The sequence below is a fragment of the Bos taurus genome, chromosome 4 (assembly GCF_002263795.3).
Source record: "Bos taurus isolate L1 Dominette 01449 registration number 42190680 breed Hereford chromosome 4, ARS-UCD2.0, whole genome shotgun sequence".
Taxonomy (NCBI): Eukaryota; Metazoa; Chordata; class Mammalia; order Artiodactyla; family Bovidae; genus Bos; species Bos taurus.
In genome coordinates this window covers 113,917,830-113,934,071 of record NC_037331.1, presented here as the reverse complement: position 1 = coordinate 113,934,071, position 16,242 = coordinate 113,917,830, and the positions used below count along the sequence as shown (strand labels likewise).

The following is a 16,242-nucleotide window of genomic DNA, read 5'->3' as shown; positions in this document are numbered from 1 at the left end:
CGTGTTCAGAGAACCTCAGGTTAAGAGCGGATCTCAAGGGCACATTCAAATTCCTGAGGGAGACAGTGACACTGCTTAACTCCTGCCAGACTTGAGGGGCACATGGGTTTAGCTTCACTTGACATTAGGTTTGACTACAGATAAGAGAAAATCCAGATAACAGGGAATTTAAATGAGATAGTGGTTTATTCTTCCCTCATGTAGAAGAATTTTAGAGACTGGTGATCTAGGCTGAAATGGATGGCTTCACAAAGTTGTTAGACACCACAAAGTTTCCTTTCTTCACTTTGCTTCATCATCCTTAGTACGTATCATCTATCTTTAAGGGGGGACTTCGTGGTTCAAGAGAGCTGCTGGTGTGCCAGCCATCATGTTTTAGGCAAGTGGGAAGAAGAGGAGGAAAGGGCAAAAGGATATATCTTCTAGATGAGTAGACCCCTTTAAAGATCTTTTCTGGAAATTCCACCCAAAGACTTCTGCATACATCTCTCTGACCACTGCCTATAAAAGAGATGGAATAATAAAACCTCTTCCTGGGGATACTGCTGCCAGGACTAATCAGGGTTATTTTGGAAGAAAAGAAGGGTAGAGTGGCTTACTGGGTAGTCAGCAAGCACTCTGTCCCGCAGATCTCAAACTCTCACATCTGGGCTTTCCTGGCTCTCTCCAAGAGGCTTGCCATGTTTACACCCAGAAGACAGGCATCGTGCTGGGAAAGCAAAATGCACAACCTGACCACTCCTAGATGGGAGTGGGGCCCCACGCTCCTGGATATTTCTTTCCTAAAACGATCCCCAATGTTATATTTTCCCATCAGCACCCTCCTTTTCCCAGTTATTCTCTCTCTCTCTCTCTCTCTCACACACACACACACAGCAGCAGCAGCAGCAGCCAGAAGCCAGCCCCACGGGAAGCTGAGCCTGAGAACCGTCCTTCCAGCGCAGGGATGAGGGAGCAGACTGGGCTGGAGGAGGAGTCACAGTGGAAAATTCAAGTGGACTTCACAGCACAGGTGTTAGATGAAGATAGAACGGATTTCCAAAAATAGTGCCCAAGATGCCCTCAGGACTTAGGTGTCTGATGCACAAAGATGATTTTTCCCGCCCCCCTGTTTCTGTGTCCAGGGCTCTAAGTGTGATTATGGCTCTGCTCCTGCCAGTCTCTAATTTACAGAAAAGAACGTTGCCCAGAGCGCCTCCCTGTGGCAGCAGCTGGAATGAAACCTGCCGCTGCAGCAGATGCCACAGACCCTACTTGCTCGCTGCCGGCTGTTATGTAACTTGGCCGTTGGTCTTTGCCATCAGGCTGCAGGATAATCAGACCAAATTCCAGGCCCTCTTCCCACACTCAGGATGCCCAGTAACTACCTGCATTGGTGGAAGGGGCGGCGGGAAAGGAACTGAAAAGGCCGGCAAACAAAACTTCCCTTTCAAGCCCACATTCACTGGTAGCTTTAGCAGAAAAACGGAATGGCAGGTGACCCAGGACGCGGGATAAGGAATAGACAGTCCAAGAACACGGAGCCCCCGAGGGTGCTTCCTGCGGCTCACTCAGGCTGCTGGGTGGCTGGAGCAGGTGGTCTGGGTACCACACTCAGGGGCACTTCCTGATGCAGCCTGAGGTCCTCTGGCCGAGGACGACTAGGAGTTGATGGAAAAGGAGCCCAGCGCCCTTGTCCCCAGGTGGGACATCTCAGACACGGGCCACCCCTTCTTTTAGGCACCCCAGCAGTCACCTACCTGCTCACTAACACACCTGCACGGGGAGTCCTTCCTGTTTCTCTCCCCACATCTTGGAATGCCCTGCCAGATGAACTATTTGCATTCAAATCCTAGTGTCAAGGTCAGCTGCCGGGAGAGCCCAGGCTAAGGTAGTAAGTGGACAAGGGAGTGCTTGTCCTCTGGCTAGTGCTCTCAGTGGGGTCCCTAACCACCACCAGCATCACCTGAAGCTGGCTAGCCTGGAGGGTTCTCAGGCCCCACCGCAGACCTCCTTAAATCAGAAACTCAGGTGGGACAGCCATTTCTGTCTCAACAGGACAGGGCAGGCTGACCCGAAGCCCAAGGGCGGTGGGCCGCCTCAGCCCTGCAGAGCCGGCTGCGGTCCACATGGGGCGCCCGGGACCCCGGCTCCCCACGCTGACCTTGAGGGAGCCGTACTAAAGATAGTGAAGGTGCCACCTCCTTCCTTTCAAGGGGCTTGGGCTGTTTGCAATTACGACATCCCTGGGAGGCGAGCGGACGGGGCTGGGAGAGGGTCTCCGTCACTCTCCGTCCCCCTGCCCGTCCACGCCCCCCGCGCCCCGCCCCGCAGAGCCCGGAGGGGACGAGGGCTCGAGGCCAGCGGCCCCGTGTGTTCACAGTGTTCACCGGCAGCGGGGACGCCCGCGCGCGCGCCTTCGACGCCCAGTCCGGAGCGCTGCGGAGGGTGTTCCGCGGCCACGCCTTCGTCATCAACTGCATCCAGGTAGGCGCTCCGCCCTCCCCCGGGCCCGCGGCTGGTTGGCAATGGTTGGTGGAGCGCCCGCGGAAGGGAAGGGCTGAGGGCCCCCACCCCACCCTCCCGGCAGCCGCGCGCCCCCGCGGGCAGAGCCTCTCCGGGCCTCGGCCCGGGCTGAGCCTTCCGCTTCCGCCGGCCGGGGCGGGCCGCGTATAGGCGAGCCCGGAGCCGCGGGAGGAGCCGGGTGGGGGCGGCGGGGCGCCCCCCGCTGCCGGCCGCCCACGCCTCGCGCCCGCAGGTGCACGGCCAGGTGCTCTACACCGCCTCGCACGACGGCGCGCTGCGCCTCTGGGACGTTCGCGGCCTCCCGCCGCCGCGCGCCGCCGCCCCCAAGCGCAGCCTCTCGCGACTCTTCAGCAACAAGGTGGGCTGCGCCGCCGCCGCCGCGCCCCTGCAGCCGGCCTGAGATGCCCCGACGGCGCCCCGCCGACTCCGAACCGCGAGGAGGGGGCGCGCTGCCCGTCCCCCGGACCGCGAGGGCAGACTGGCGCGGCGGGTGGTGCTTCGCCCCCCCCCCCTCCCCCCACCGCGCCGGCGGCCTTCCGAAGCCCTCGCCGGGCCGCCCGCCCCTCCATCCGTCCCTCCCGGGACCCTCCCGAGGGACCCTCCCGCGACTCTCAGGGTCTCCAGCCGCTCAGGCTCCGGGTGCCCGAGGTCCCCGGAAGCCAAGTCTTTTCCTGCTGAGCCAGACGGACGCTTCAAAAAAGGCACGGATTGGGGTTTTCCCCTGGCGGTCCAGTGGTTCTGACTGGGCGCCTTCACGGTCGGGACCCTGGGTTCGATCCCCGGTCGGGGAGCTAAAATCCCACAAGCTGCGCCCAAGACAGAACCCCACGGACTGTCGTTATTTTGGCAGATTGTCCGCTTGTGAAGGATGAAATACAGGTCCTTGAAAGTGCCTTGTGGTGCACCACCTTTTGTTCTGCACACTGAGTCCGGCTCCCTCTCAGAGGGCAGGAGAGTGCCTGCGAAGCTGGGGCCTGGCCCACCCCCAGGAGTGAAGTCCTCTGCCCCTCCAGTGTCACTGCAGTGTCCCTGAGTCGGGGGGCGGCAGGAGGGAGGCCAGGGGGCAAGGAGTCAGCCCCTCGGTCTGCCCGGGTGACGGCAGGGACCCGCTGCTCCTCCCGCCAGCACAAAGCGGCCCCTTCTCTCAGGTGTGGACAAGGCAGGCCCTGGGGGTGTGCAGGGGAAGCCCCTGCCAAGAGGGGGTGAAGGGAGAAGTGGGGCTCACGTGCTGAGAGACCCTGAGAGGAGCCGCCTCAGCGGCCCCCTCACACATGGCAAGGGCCCTCTTCCAGCCCCTCCGCTGGTGCCCACAGTCCACATCCACGGTGCCCTCCGGGCCCGGCCCCGGCTGGCCACTGTTGCAGGAAGAGGAAATGCTGCAGAAGACAGTGTCCGCCCTTGCGAGCTGAAAAGTGAAAGTGAAGTTGCTCAGTCCTGTCAGACTCTCTGTGATGTTATTTCTTGTAGCCCGCCAGGCTCCCCCGTCTGTGGGATTTTCCAGGCAGGCAAGAAATCTTAAGTGGGTTGCCATTTTCTTCTCCAGGGGATCTTCCCCATGCCCTGGGATCGAACTCAGGTCGTCCACATCGCAGGCAGACTCTTGACCCTCTGAGCCACGAGGGAATCCCCTTGAGAGCTGAGCACGTTGCTAAAGGTGAGCCTCCCCAGGCAGAGGCAGCCCCTGATGCAGAGAGGTGTCCTGATGCCAGATGCACCCTGGGGTGCCCAGGTCCATGCCCGGTGGGTAAGGATGCTGACCCCCTGGCCACATGAACAGATAACAGTACTGACTCCAGGGGCAGTAGAAAGCATGGTGCTACCTCTGTGACTGTGCTCTGCGCCACACCCCCAAACTCTGGGAAGCCAGGGGCCTTGCCAGAACAGGCTGGCTGGTGAGGACCCGCAGAAGCAGCATCACCCCGCCTTCTTCAGGTGGGACGCAGCACCCAGGAGAGGTGAGGGGTCCCTGGGCGCTTCCCGCCGGGTCTGGGAGCTCTCACTTCCTAGCGGTTCTCCAGGGCCTGAGGCTGCAGCCGCCAAGGACAGGCCCTCCCAGTCCTGAGGGGCTTTCCGGGAAGCTGAAGTTCGTTCCAGGGAGAGCGGGCAGAGAGAACCCCCTTGAGTACCTGTGCTGACGTTTATAGTCACCTTCTCGGACTGCGTTGCTGGCAGAGGCAGCGTGAGTGACCAGACGCTCGCTCCTTGGTGCTCACGGTTGCTGCTGCTTTCCTGCCTGGACAGCGTGCACAAGGCGTCTTATCCAACCACATGCATCTTCCCTTGCTCCACCCTGAGAAACAGCCCCTGGGCGCAAATCCTACAGTGGGCTGCGGCATTCGTTTTCCTCCAGCCTCCCTCTCCAAGAGTTAGAAATGGAAAACTATCTTGCATGTGTACAGCATATTTGGGTAAATTGTATTTCAGTAATTTGTGTGTGTGTGCGCACGATCTCCTTGGTTTGGGCATCAGGGTGATAGTGGCCTCATAGAATGAGTTAGTCTGGAGGTGTTCCTTCCTCTGCAGGAACAGTTTGGAAAAGTTTCTGAAGGATGGGCTTAATTCGTCTCTAAATGTTTGGTAGAATTCGCCTGTGAAGCCATCTCCTCATGGACTTTGTTCAGTGAGTTCAGTTGCTCAGTTGTGTCCGACTCTTTGCGACCCCATGGACTGCAGCACACCAGGCTTCCCTGGCCTTCACCATCTCCCAGAGCTTGCTCAAACTCGTGTCCGTAGAGTCATGATGCCAAAAACATTTGGTTGGTTGTTTTTAAAATCACAGATCCAATTTTAGTGCTTCTAACCAGTCTGTTCGTATTTTCTGTTTCTTCCTGGCTCAGTCTTGGGAAACTGTACCTGAGAAGCTTGTGCGGTTCTTCTGGGTTGTCCGTTTTATTGCTGTGCAGTTGGAGTAGTCTCTTACGGTCCTTTGAACTTCTGTAACTTTTCCTTTTTCATTTCTAATTTTTACTGATTTGGGCCCTCTCCCCTTTTTTCTTGATGAATCTGGCTAAAGGTTTATCAATTTTATTGAGTAATTTTCATTTCAGCAGCCTAAGAAGGCTTTGCTAGATGTTGAGGAAGCTATAAAGACCAGATAACCACAGGTTATTTCTTTGCCTTTGGTAAAATATCCTTGCCTCTGATAAATCCCTTTAGTTGGGCAGGGGAAGGACAGGAAGTACTTACAGGATTTATGGGCGGGAAAACAGGGACAGGACGTGGTGGTGTCACCAGAGCCAAGAGCAGGCAGAACTTCATGTAGGTGATGGGATCAGATCTGACCGCGGGCAGCACGCTCTGGCCACAGTGCCCGCAGCCTCTGGCTGACCCCTTGGCCCACAGGCCTGGCCATCCCACCCCCTGCTTGGAGCCCTCCACGGCCCCACGAACGTCTGGACCCCTGCCTGCCTTTCAGGGCGCTCTGTAGTTGGACTCAGCAATCTTTCCAACCTCAGTCTCACACCCTCCGGTGGGCCTAGGACAGCCCCTGTGACTTCATGAACACGGCACACTCAGCCTGTTCCACCCCAACTGGAATCTCATTTGTCCCACATCCGCAGTGTCCTTTCCCTCTGACTCTCCAAGGAGAACCACCCCCCAAAGCCCGTCTCCTCTGTGATTTCAGGCTCAGCACCCTTCCTCCTATTTAACAGCTTTTTCATCACAAATGTCCTTTGCTCTTTCCCTTGCATCCTAGAGCAGGGAGCGGTGCTCGATCACTGCCTGTCAGGTGTCACACGACCAGCTGGCGGCACAGCCAGGGCTAAGGCCTGTCAGCGCGTGCAGGTGGGCAGCGCACACCCCGCCGTCCTGAGCTCCAGAACGGGCTTCTCTGTGTCTCCTCACGCCCAGGTGGAGCGCGAGGCCTGCCAGTGTGGCTTGGCTCCCCTAGCCTTTGCCATGATCAGCAGCTGGGGAAACGAGAAGCCACAACCGACCACACCCAGGGCAGTACCTTGTGAGCCTGACTTGGTCCTACATGAGGCTGGGACCCCCTCATGGCCTCAGCCATCAGGCGAGGAAGCACCCCCCACCACCCCCACTCCCTCCCCTCGCCCCAGAGCCTCTGCACACTTGACCTTTTAGTGACAGTCACTAATGATCCTCATGGGAAGTCAATGGAAGCTGACATCTCAAACCTAAATGGAGCTCTAGATCACCCGGATATTGTCATTACTCAGTTTGGGAATTTGAGTAACTTACCGCAAAGTTAGGCTGACAATTTTGGAATGTATCTTCCGTCTTTTATTTTCACCTGTAGCATCCATTTTTGAAAGAATGACAAGAAAGGATTTCCACCCGTTCACACTAGCCTGCTGTCCAAGCTTTACGATTTCTGACACGGCAGAAGCACTTCAGCCAGCCCCTCAACGGCAACTGTGTGACCCATCTGCCCTCAGTCGCGGAGCTTCCAACCAGCCAGGAAGTCTTGGGCACACACCTGGCGTGCGTTTCTTTCCACACAGGCTTCTCCCGGCTGTGTCCTGGTGCTGCAGAGGGTCTTCATTTAATAACACGTTTACAGAGGAAGGCATGGTCAACTCAGAACGGTTACTTGAGCAGTTAGGAGGCTAGTAACTACATACCTTTAGAAAGAGTCTTCTGTATTATACCCAGCCCCCCCACAAAGACATGGAGAAAATAGATTTTAAATCTCTCATAGGCATCTCAGCCAGCAATGGATTTACTATGACAGTGCTGCATCTGAGAAGCTAATTAAAAGTAAGTTGCTTTGGTTGGCATTTAAGACTTTCCTGTTTAATAAAAAGATTTTATATCTGTAAAGAAGAATTCTGAATATATATACATTCTGAATTTCCACCCAGAATTTCAAGTGCCTACTTTGCTAAGTGTTAGTTGCTCGTCGTGTCCAACTCTTTGTGACCCCACGGACTGTATGTAGCCTGCCAGGCTCCTCTGTTCATGGAATTCTCTGGGCAAGACTAGTGGAGTGGGTTGCCATGCCCTTCTCCAGGGGATTTTCCCAACCCAGGGATTGAACCTAGGTCTCCCATATTGCAGGCAGACTCTTTACCGTCTGAGCCACTGGGGAACTTCTACTTAACTAGGCTAAGCACAAAAACCACTGCTGTTTCAGGCTGAAGGCCTCTGTCACGGTCTGGTGTGGCTGCTATAGCTGATGCCTTGTCTCTAAAAGGCCCCCAAAGCGCTTGAAACAGTTGAGGATCTAAGGGACACGTTCAGGAAGCGGCAGAGGGTGAAGCAGGAGGCAGGGCTGTGTTGTGGGACGGAGGAGACGACCAAGCAGTGGGTTCCAGAGGGCAGAAGCGCAGGGCGAGGGGAAGAGCGGGAGACATGTCCACCTCCCCCTCCCCAGCCGCTCTTCCTGCAGCCCTCCCCGGGAGCCACACGAGCAGGGAGGGTGGCGCTCAGGCCGCAGAACCTGAAGGCAGCGGGCGACAGCAAGGTCAGGCCAGAGGCGGCTCAGTTCCCAAGGCCACCCCTGGGGACCGGCACCCTGTCCCACCCCGTCTCTCACTCTCTACATCCCTGTTCCCTACCTGCCCCTCCTACACCCGAGAAAGCAGCACTCTGCAGCAAAATCAGTAAAAAGGAAGAAGAAGATCTGCATTACACCTTCAAAACGATAGAATATTTATAAGCAGAAACTTAAGTTATTTCTGTTCATCGCTTAGTTCTTCTTTGCTGCCGACTTTATGTTCTCTACATAGGATAAGTACTCTGCAATAATAATCTCCTCGTCTTCCAGAGTTGAGTCAAGGTAGTCTTCTTCATGTTCTGGGATGTCTTCCAGGATCTCATTGACAGCCTCTGTCTCCATGTCTTCATCTGTTGAGGCACTAGAGGTGCCTGCAGTAAAGAAGTGTGGGCTCAGGGAGAAGAGAAAGGAGCGTCCATGGAGAGACTGAGCTGACCCTCAGCTTTGCCTTCACTGGCCACAGTGCCGAGCGGCACACGGGGCGGGCGTCTGGGGACGCCCTGCTCAGGCCCCGACGAGGCACCCCCTCCACCCGCCGGCTCCCACTTGGTGCCCCGAGACCCCAGACCCACCTGCAGAGTCGGACGGGGATGTGGACGGCGTGGACGAAGAGTCTTCTGCCGAGAGCTGCAGGTCGGGAGGAAGTCTCCCTCCATTGTGGACCAGGGTCTGTGCCGCCAGCTGGACGTTATCCCTGAACACCCTCAGGGCCGCCTTGGCCGCGACTGCATCGAAGCCCATGTATACCAGCTGGGGGAACAGGGAGGAGGCGGCTCTGCAGAGGGCCCACCGCACAGAGCGGATGCGCCCCCCATGCGGGGCCAGGGGAGTCTGATCCTGGTGGAGAGGGTATGGGGGGAGAAGTTTAAAACCCACTGCACGCCTGGACCACTGGCTTCCTGTGCTAATGGGCGCATGGGGAAGCTTGGGAAGGAAGGAGGGGGAGCTGGGCCAACTGTGTCGGGGCAGTCACCTCGGAAACGCAGCCAGCTCAAGCCAGAGGATGTGCTGTCCGTCTGCCTAGTGACCAGCTCGCTGGTTAAGTGTTGCCGGCAGGCCAAACCAGACAGTCACCACAGTGACACCCTCGCAGGTCACAGGCAGGGAGATGGGCGGTCAGAGACGGGTCAACGCACAAAGAGGCGTGTGTACAGCAGAGGAGAAAGCCGAAGAACGCCTTCGTGTTGCTTCCTGGGTGTCCTACTCTGAAGGGAATGCCGTGCTCTGCTTCCTTGGGGTGGGCCTGGTCACACCTGGAGCCGCAGGAGCCAAGGACTCGGCCCTGCCGGGCCACCAACCTTGTCACCCCAGCCAGGCCCACGCGAGGTGGCACCTGCGGAGGGGGCACGGTACACCTTCACTTACTTGGTCAATCTTTTCCTGAGACGGACTTTGTTGACGGTTGTTGCTTTCCGGAGCTGAATCATTTAACCACCACAGCTGAGGATTATGGAGAAGAATCTAAAAACACACAGGAATACCCTTTGCTCATCACTAATGTCTGCTCAGTCCCTCGGGCGCAGACTGCGTGCCCGTTACGTGCTGAGCAGACACAGCTGTAGCACGCACAGACAGGTGCAGGAAAGTGTGGTGAGCGAGGCCAAGGGTGCTGTGGGAGAGCAAAGGGACCTGCGACCAGGCGGGGCTGGGGAGGAGGCTGCTGTGCAGAGAGGCTCCTGCCAAGGGGCCCGTCTGAGTCGAGGTCTGAAGGATGGACAGGATTATTCAGGCAAAAAGGTCTCATCTGAGGAAGCAGGAAAGGGTTTGAGAGAGAGGGCAGGAGGATCCCAAACAGAAAGAGACATTTTGTTAGAGCTTACTAGCCTTAGGGATGACAAGGCCGTAAAAAGCTACAAACAGAAAGCTACCAAAGCAGCCCAGGGTAGCCTGCTGAGGTCATTTCTCTCTAGAAGGTGACATGCTGTAGGTTTAAAATGTCACGGACAAGAGCAGAGGTCTTCAGACCTGGATTTCTGTCACATGATACTTACTCTCAACCTCGTAAAGCTCTTTTGGGGAATTTCCCTTTTAACCTAAATAGTTATACATTCATCAAATGTATTTTTGCCCTATTTGTGTAATTAAAGGAAAAGACCCTGATCCTGGGAAAGATTGAAGGCAGGAGGAGAAGGGGACGAGAGAGGATGAGACGGTCGGATGGCATCACCGACTCGATGGACATGAGTAAGCTCTGGGAGTTGGTGATGGACAGGGAGGCCTGGCGTGCTGCAGTCCATGGGGTCGCAAGAGTCAGACGCGACTGAGCAAGTGGACTGAACTGACTATATTTTTTATTTCTCTGAGAAGTCAGAGAAATGAAAGTGCTTCAGCACTTCAAGCTGCCCCCACTTCTCCTTCATCTGCTGGGCCCCCTCCCGTGATCCCCACCACCCAGCCTGCAGTCCTGCTCCCCCAAGATGCTTGGGGTCCCACACGATTGCTCTGATCCCACTGTGCTCTCCACCCATCTGTGGGCTCCCCGAGGGCAGGCAGGGGCTTCACCCCACTTTGCCTGTTTAGAATCAGCACAGTGCCTGCCCTCATTAAGTACTCGTCTGCTCCGTGAACACACATCAGGAAGGATATGGACCCAGGCAGAGTTATACCACTCATCTGGACCCCAAGCTTCTGAGTCATTGCTGAGGATTTCTTTAAAAGGCCCCATTGCCAACATGTACTACTGACTACATAATAAAATTAGATATTCAAATAAAACATTTTAAGTCAAAAAAACTACACTGAAACGTCAACCACCTTTCTCTCCTTCCATGTTACTGTGAAGCTCCTCCTGTTGCAACCAGAAGCCTCCCCCGAGTCCTCGCCCTGGGAAGCCTGCCGCATCAGGGACATGCCCCCAGCTGGGTGGGGGGCACCGTTCCGGCTCGGCCACTGGGTGCGAGAGCGAGACCTCTGACCCTTGGATCCAAAGCAGGAATGAGGAGGAGCCAGACCACAGCAGTGGGGCTCCTGGTGCCATGAAGGACCAGAGAGCCGCTCAGATGAGAAAGTGGAGGAGAGGGCACCTGGGCCGGGAGCCAGGCTGCTCTGAGAGGCCCGAGGCCAGGGAGCGTTACCTTCAGGGCCTCCTCCAGGTTCCCGGCGGCCTGATGGAGTGCCTGCCTGGCTGCTCGCATGGAGTAGCCCATTCCTTTCAAATGGTTAATGTTCTCCAGGCGGCGTTTTTTCTTCTCTCTTTCCTCCTTCTTTATTTGGTCCAGTTCCTTGAGGAAAACAGCAAAGTCACTGAGTTAAGGATTGCAATTTTGTAGATCAGTGTCGTCTCCTCTTCCCACCTCAGTCCTAATTAGGAGAATTCTGAGCTTGTTTTGAAAACAAGTGTCACTTTATTTTTTTGCATGTATTTAAAAAAAAAAAATTTTTTTTCCCATGTATTTATTTTTTTGGCCAAACTGTGGGGCTTGTGGGATCTTAGCTCCTCGACCAGGGACTGAACCCAGCATTGGCAGTGGAAGTGCAGAGTTCTAACCAGTGGACTGCCAGGGAATTCCCACAAGTGTCATCTGAAAAGGATTTCTGCTGCTTAAAAAAAATAAAATGAGTTCGAAAACCACTAATTGAATCCAGCCTCATCATTTTGCCAATGAGAAGACAGAAATCTCTCAAGACAGCTCGGTGACCCAGTCAAGGTCATCACTGACCACAGAGCTGGGAGACGGCCTCTTGTACATTCTAGACGTGGTCAGTCCTTGGCCCAACGCGGGGAGGACAGCAGAAAAAACAGCCTTTTCTCCTCTGATGTATCTGTTCCTACCTCCACGGCTCAGCCCAAGCACAAGGGTCCCTTCTACATTCTCAGAGCAGGAGCACAGCTTCACCGCTCAGGAAAAGAAGGGAATCCTCGCCCCAAACCAAGCATTCCCAGCTGGCAGCAGGACCAGGAGGATGGAGTGACTGCCCCAAACGTTTCCAGAGATGAAGACCACCCCCGCCTGTATGCTCCTGTTTACGGCACCAGAGAACCTGCCTGTGAACAACCGGGCCAAGACAGCCCCACAGCTCTGCAGCCCAGCGCCCCAATGCACCCGGACGGTGTCCGCACCCCTACCACATCCTCTAATGCCTCCCAGGCCATCTCCCCACTCCAAGGCCTTCTGCACAGGCCCGTCAGCTCCCGCACCTACTCAGAACCCGCAGTGGCCCCCCCTTGAACCCAAAGAGGCAGCCCGGCTCCCAGACCCCAGCTCCACCTCCAAGCTGACCTCTCCTGCTTCCCCACAAATCCCACCCAGGCCAGCAGAAGTATTCTTATTGCTTACATTTCAACTTGCATTCACACACACACACCGTGTTAAATGCCTTTACCCTGTTTCATCCTCTGCTTTCAATTCCAGCTTCTTCCATTTATATTTCAAAGGCTAAGAAGCATGAAGAATCTTTAAGCAGAGGAAGATGCTGCCAGCCAGCCAGCAGACACGGGCCTCGGGCCTCCGTTCTCTCAGAGCTGACACAAAGCTGGGGCCTCAAAGGAGACTTTTCCCTTAGTCACAAATGTCTATGTCAGTTCTCTTTTAACCACACAGATCAGATCAGATCAGATCAGTCGCTCAGTCGTGTCCAACTCTTTGCGACCCCATGAATCACAGCACGCCAGGCCTCCCTGTCCATCACCAGCTCCCGGAGTTCACTCAGACTCACGTCCATCAAGTCAGTGATGCCATCCAGCGATCTCATCCTCTGTCGTCCCCTTCTCCTCCTGCCCCCAATCCCTCCCAGCATCAGAGTCTTTTCCAATGAATCAACTCTTCGCATGAGGTGGCCAAAGTACTGGAGTTTCAGCTTTAGCATCATTCCTTCCAAAGAAATCCCAGGGCTGATCTCCTTCAGAATGGACTGGTTGGATCTCCTTGCAGTCCAAGGGACTCTCAAGAGTCTTCTCCAACACCACAGTTCAAAACCATCAATTCTTCCACGCTCAGCCTTCTTCACAGTCCAACTCTCACATCCATACATGACCACAGGAAAAACCATAGCCTTGACTAGACGGACCTTTGTTGGCAAAGTAATGTCTCTGCTTTTGAATATGCTATCTAGGTTGGTCATAACCTTCCTTCCAAGGAGTAAGCGTCTTTTAATTTCATGGCTGCAGTCACCATCTGTAGTGATTTTGGAGCCCAGAAAAATAAAGTCTGACACTGTTTCCACTGTTTCCCCATCTATTTCCCATGAAGTGATGGGACCGGATGCTATGATCTTCATTTTCTGAATGTTGAGCTTTAAGCCAACTTTTTCACTCTCCACTTTCACTTTCATCAAGAGGCTTTTTAGTTCCTCTTCACTTTCTGCCATCAGGGTGGTGTCATCTGCATATCTGAGGTTATTGATATTTCTCCCAGCAATCTTGATTCCAGCTTGTGCTTCTTCCAGTCCAGCATTTCTCATGAAGTACTCTGCATATAAGTTAAATAAACAGGGTGACAATATACAGCCTTGACAAACTCCTTTTCCTATTTGGAACCAGTCTGTTGTTCCATGTCCAGTTCTAACTGTTGCTTCCTGACCTGCATACAGATTTCTCAAGAGGCAGATCAGGTGGTCTAGTATTCCCATCTCTTTCAGAGTTTTCCACAGTTTATTGTGATCCACACAGTCAAAGGCTTTGGCATAGTCAATAAAGCAGAAATAGATGTTTTTCTGGAACTCTCTTGCTTTTTCCATGATCCAACGGATGTTGGCAATTTGATCTCTGGTTCCTCTGCCTTTTCTAAAACCAGCTTGAACATCAGGAAGTTCACGGTTCATGTATTGCTGAAGCCTGGCTTGGAGAATTTTAAGCATTACTTTACTAGCGTGTGAGATGAGTGCAATTGTGCAGTAGTTTGAGCATTCTTTGGCATTGCCTTTCTTTGGGATTGGAATGAAAACTGACCTTTTCCAGTCCTGTGGCCACTGCTGAGTTTTCCAAATTTGCTGGCATACTGAATGCAGCACTTTCACAGCATCATCTTTCAGGATTTGGAATAGCTCAACTGGAATTCTATCACCTCCACTAGCTTTGTTCATAGTGAGATACACGCTATTCCTCCTTACACTAGGATTAGGAAAATAAACCAAGGAAATGACAATGAGTATTGCAGTGCAATATTCTGGAGACACGGTAAAGTGCAGCACTTCCACAGCATCATCTTTCAGGATTTGAAATAGCTCAACTGGAATTCCATCACCTCCACTAGCTTTGTTCATAGTGATGTTTTCTAAGGCCCACTTGACTCCACATTCCAGGATGTCTGGCTCTAGGTCAGTGATCACACCATCGTGTGCCGGGGTCCTGCCCCGGCTGATCCAGGGTATTCGAAGCGGGGACGGCGTCGGCGACCTATTTATTTAAATATTTTATCAAAGATATAAACAGTAATAGGATGAGGATAGCTCAGTAGGAAAATTCAGTGGAGAAAAGAGGCTGAAATAAGGATAGCTCAGTGAGGAAATTTAGTGGAGAAAAGCGGTTGAAATAAGGATAGCTCAGTGAGGAAATTCAGTGGAGAAGAGAGGCTGAATAGCTTGGTTTACGCGGGAGACCAATAAAACTTCAAGACAAGAAGTTTGCACCACTTACGTAGGCCGCAGGCGTCCTTCCGTTCTCCTGAAGGAGAGGAGACACTGAGGCCTCCCCGGTCGGATCTTAGAAGCCCAGGCATAATTAGTAAGCATGGTGGGTTCCGCGCTCCAGATGGAGACTCAACCAGAGTGAGAGAGAACGCGACATGGGGAGACCAGTATTTCGAGAAACTGATCCCAATTCTTTATTTTCCAGAGTCTGTTTTTATACACTGAGATGTTATACAAAAGTCACGTGGGGACAGCAGTCCTGACTTTTATTAAAGTCAGGTGCTTCAGACAAATGTATACAGAGGTCTTAGGGGTGTTACATCATCTTCTGGCCAGGGGGGCCTGCTGACAATTTATGACCCTCTCCTTGTGACAGCGGTCAGTCAATCAGGACACTTATTTCTCCAGGGCTGATTATTCTCAAAACAGACGCCACCCAAATAAAGTTACATTCCTACAGGGTGAGGGTGTAGTGGGTTTTAGTTAAGGAAAGAATTTACTTAGCCCAAGGTCTAACGTGATTAATATCAAAGGTTAATTCTATATATATTCATTAATGTGTGTAAGGGCAGGGGATATGGAGACTTAGCAACAAACATTGGCTCAACAAATGAAAAACCCTTCACCAACACAATTTCTAATTAGCCCACTATACTTATACTAATAGTTTTCTAACTTCTCTAAACAACCTGTTTTTAGAGGGTTTAAAGCATCTCGTGCCTCTCACGGTTGGGAGGCTGTGAGCAATCACATGTGGCCGGACGAGCCTGTCAGGCAGGCTAGAGAACCTTCAGAGGAGTTTGTAGGTTAAAACACTCTTGTCACACCCAAGAGTTTTTATTGACTGGAGCTCTAGGTTAACTCCTTCTCCGAAAGAGGTGGTGGGGGACAGCCCCCCGTAAAGTCAGAGGTGTAGGTAAGAGCACAAAGTAGTAAAGTAGGCAGGCTCTGGTTATGGGGGTAGACGCTCGAGGATTTCCAGGGGGACTCCTGAGGCTCGATCCCGCCTTTGCGTATGTCGAGCTTCCTTCCTCATGACCTTCGCCATGGGCGGAGTACCTCACTCTGGCCCCCAACAATCGTGATTATCTAGGTAGTGAAGATCTTTTTTGTACAGTTCTTCTGTGTATTCTTGCCACCTCTTCCTAATATCTTCTGCTTCTGTTAGGGCCATACCATTTCTGTCCTTTATCGAGCCCATCTTTGCATGAAATGTTCCCTTGGTATCTCTAATTTTCTTGAAGAGATCTCTAGTGTTTCCCATTCTGTTGTTTTCCTCTATTTCTTTGCTTTGATTGCTAAGGAAGGCTTTCTTATCTCTCCTTGCTATTCTTTGGAACTCTGCATTCAGATACTTCTATCTTTCCTTTTCTCCTTTGCTTTTTGCTTCTCTTCTTTTCACAGCTATTTGTAAGGCCTCCCCAGACAGCCATTTTGCTTTTTTGCATTTCTTTTCCATGGGGATGGTCTTGATCCCCGTCTCCTGTACAGTGTCACAAACCTCCATCCATAGTTCATCAAGCACTCTATCTATTAGATCTAGGCCCTTAAATCTATTTCTCACTTCCACTGTATAATCATAAGGGATTTGATTTAGGTCATACCTGAATGGTCTAGTGGTTTTCCCTACTTTCTTCAATTTCAGTCTGAATTTGGCAATAAGCAGTTCATGATCTGAGCCACAGTCAGCTCCCAGTCTTGTTTTTGCT

General features: G+C 53.2%; 2 protein-coding genes and 1 long non-coding RNA gene across 12 annotated transcripts in view; 1 reads left to right on the top strand and 2 right to left on the bottom strand.

Annotated features, from left to right (window-relative positions):
- Positions 1-16,242, top strand: part of WDR86 (WD repeat domain 86) — a 40,897-nt gene that overhangs the window by 22,171 nt on the left and 2,484 nt on the right. Inside the window, exons 6-10 of one of the 9 annotated variants that reach the window (XR_009494111.1) lie at positions 2,363-2,466; positions 2,738-2,863; positions 4,049-4,159; positions 10,054-10,150; positions 10,749-11,537. Coding sequence is in view for 7 of the 9 variants with exons in the window: in XM_024990390.2 (XP_024846158.1) it covers positions 2,363-2,466; positions 2,738-2,863; positions 4,049-4,117 (299 nt within the window). In the remaining 2 variants the exon portion in view is untranslated. 9 annotated transcript variants of the gene reach the window in all.
- Positions 168-881, bottom strand: LOC132345154 (uncharacterized). The gene is made up of 2 exons (XR_009494295.1): positions 600-881; positions 168-501 (listed from the first exon to the last, which is right to left on the bottom strand). It is a non-coding gene; the product is annotated as an uncharacterized lncRNA (long non-coding RNA).
- Positions 6,716-16,242, bottom strand: part of NUB1 (negative regulator of ubiquitin like proteins 1) — a 36,780-nt gene continuing 27,253 nt past the window's right edge. Inside the window, exons 12-15 of one of the 2 annotated variants that reach the window (XM_059885521.1) lie at positions 11,041-11,187; positions 9,332-9,427; positions 8,539-8,716; positions 6,716-8,337 (exon numbers count right to left, since the gene is read on the bottom strand). In XM_059885521.1, coding sequence (XP_059741504.1) covers positions 8,159-8,337; positions 8,539-8,716; positions 9,332-9,427; positions 11,041-11,187 — 600 coding nt within the window. In that variant the 3' untranslated portion in view covers positions 6,716-8,158. The remainder of the gene's footprint in view (positions 8,338-8,538; positions 8,717-9,331; positions 9,428-11,040; positions 11,188-16,242) is intronic. The other variant, NM_001080906.1, reaches the window with a different exon arrangement.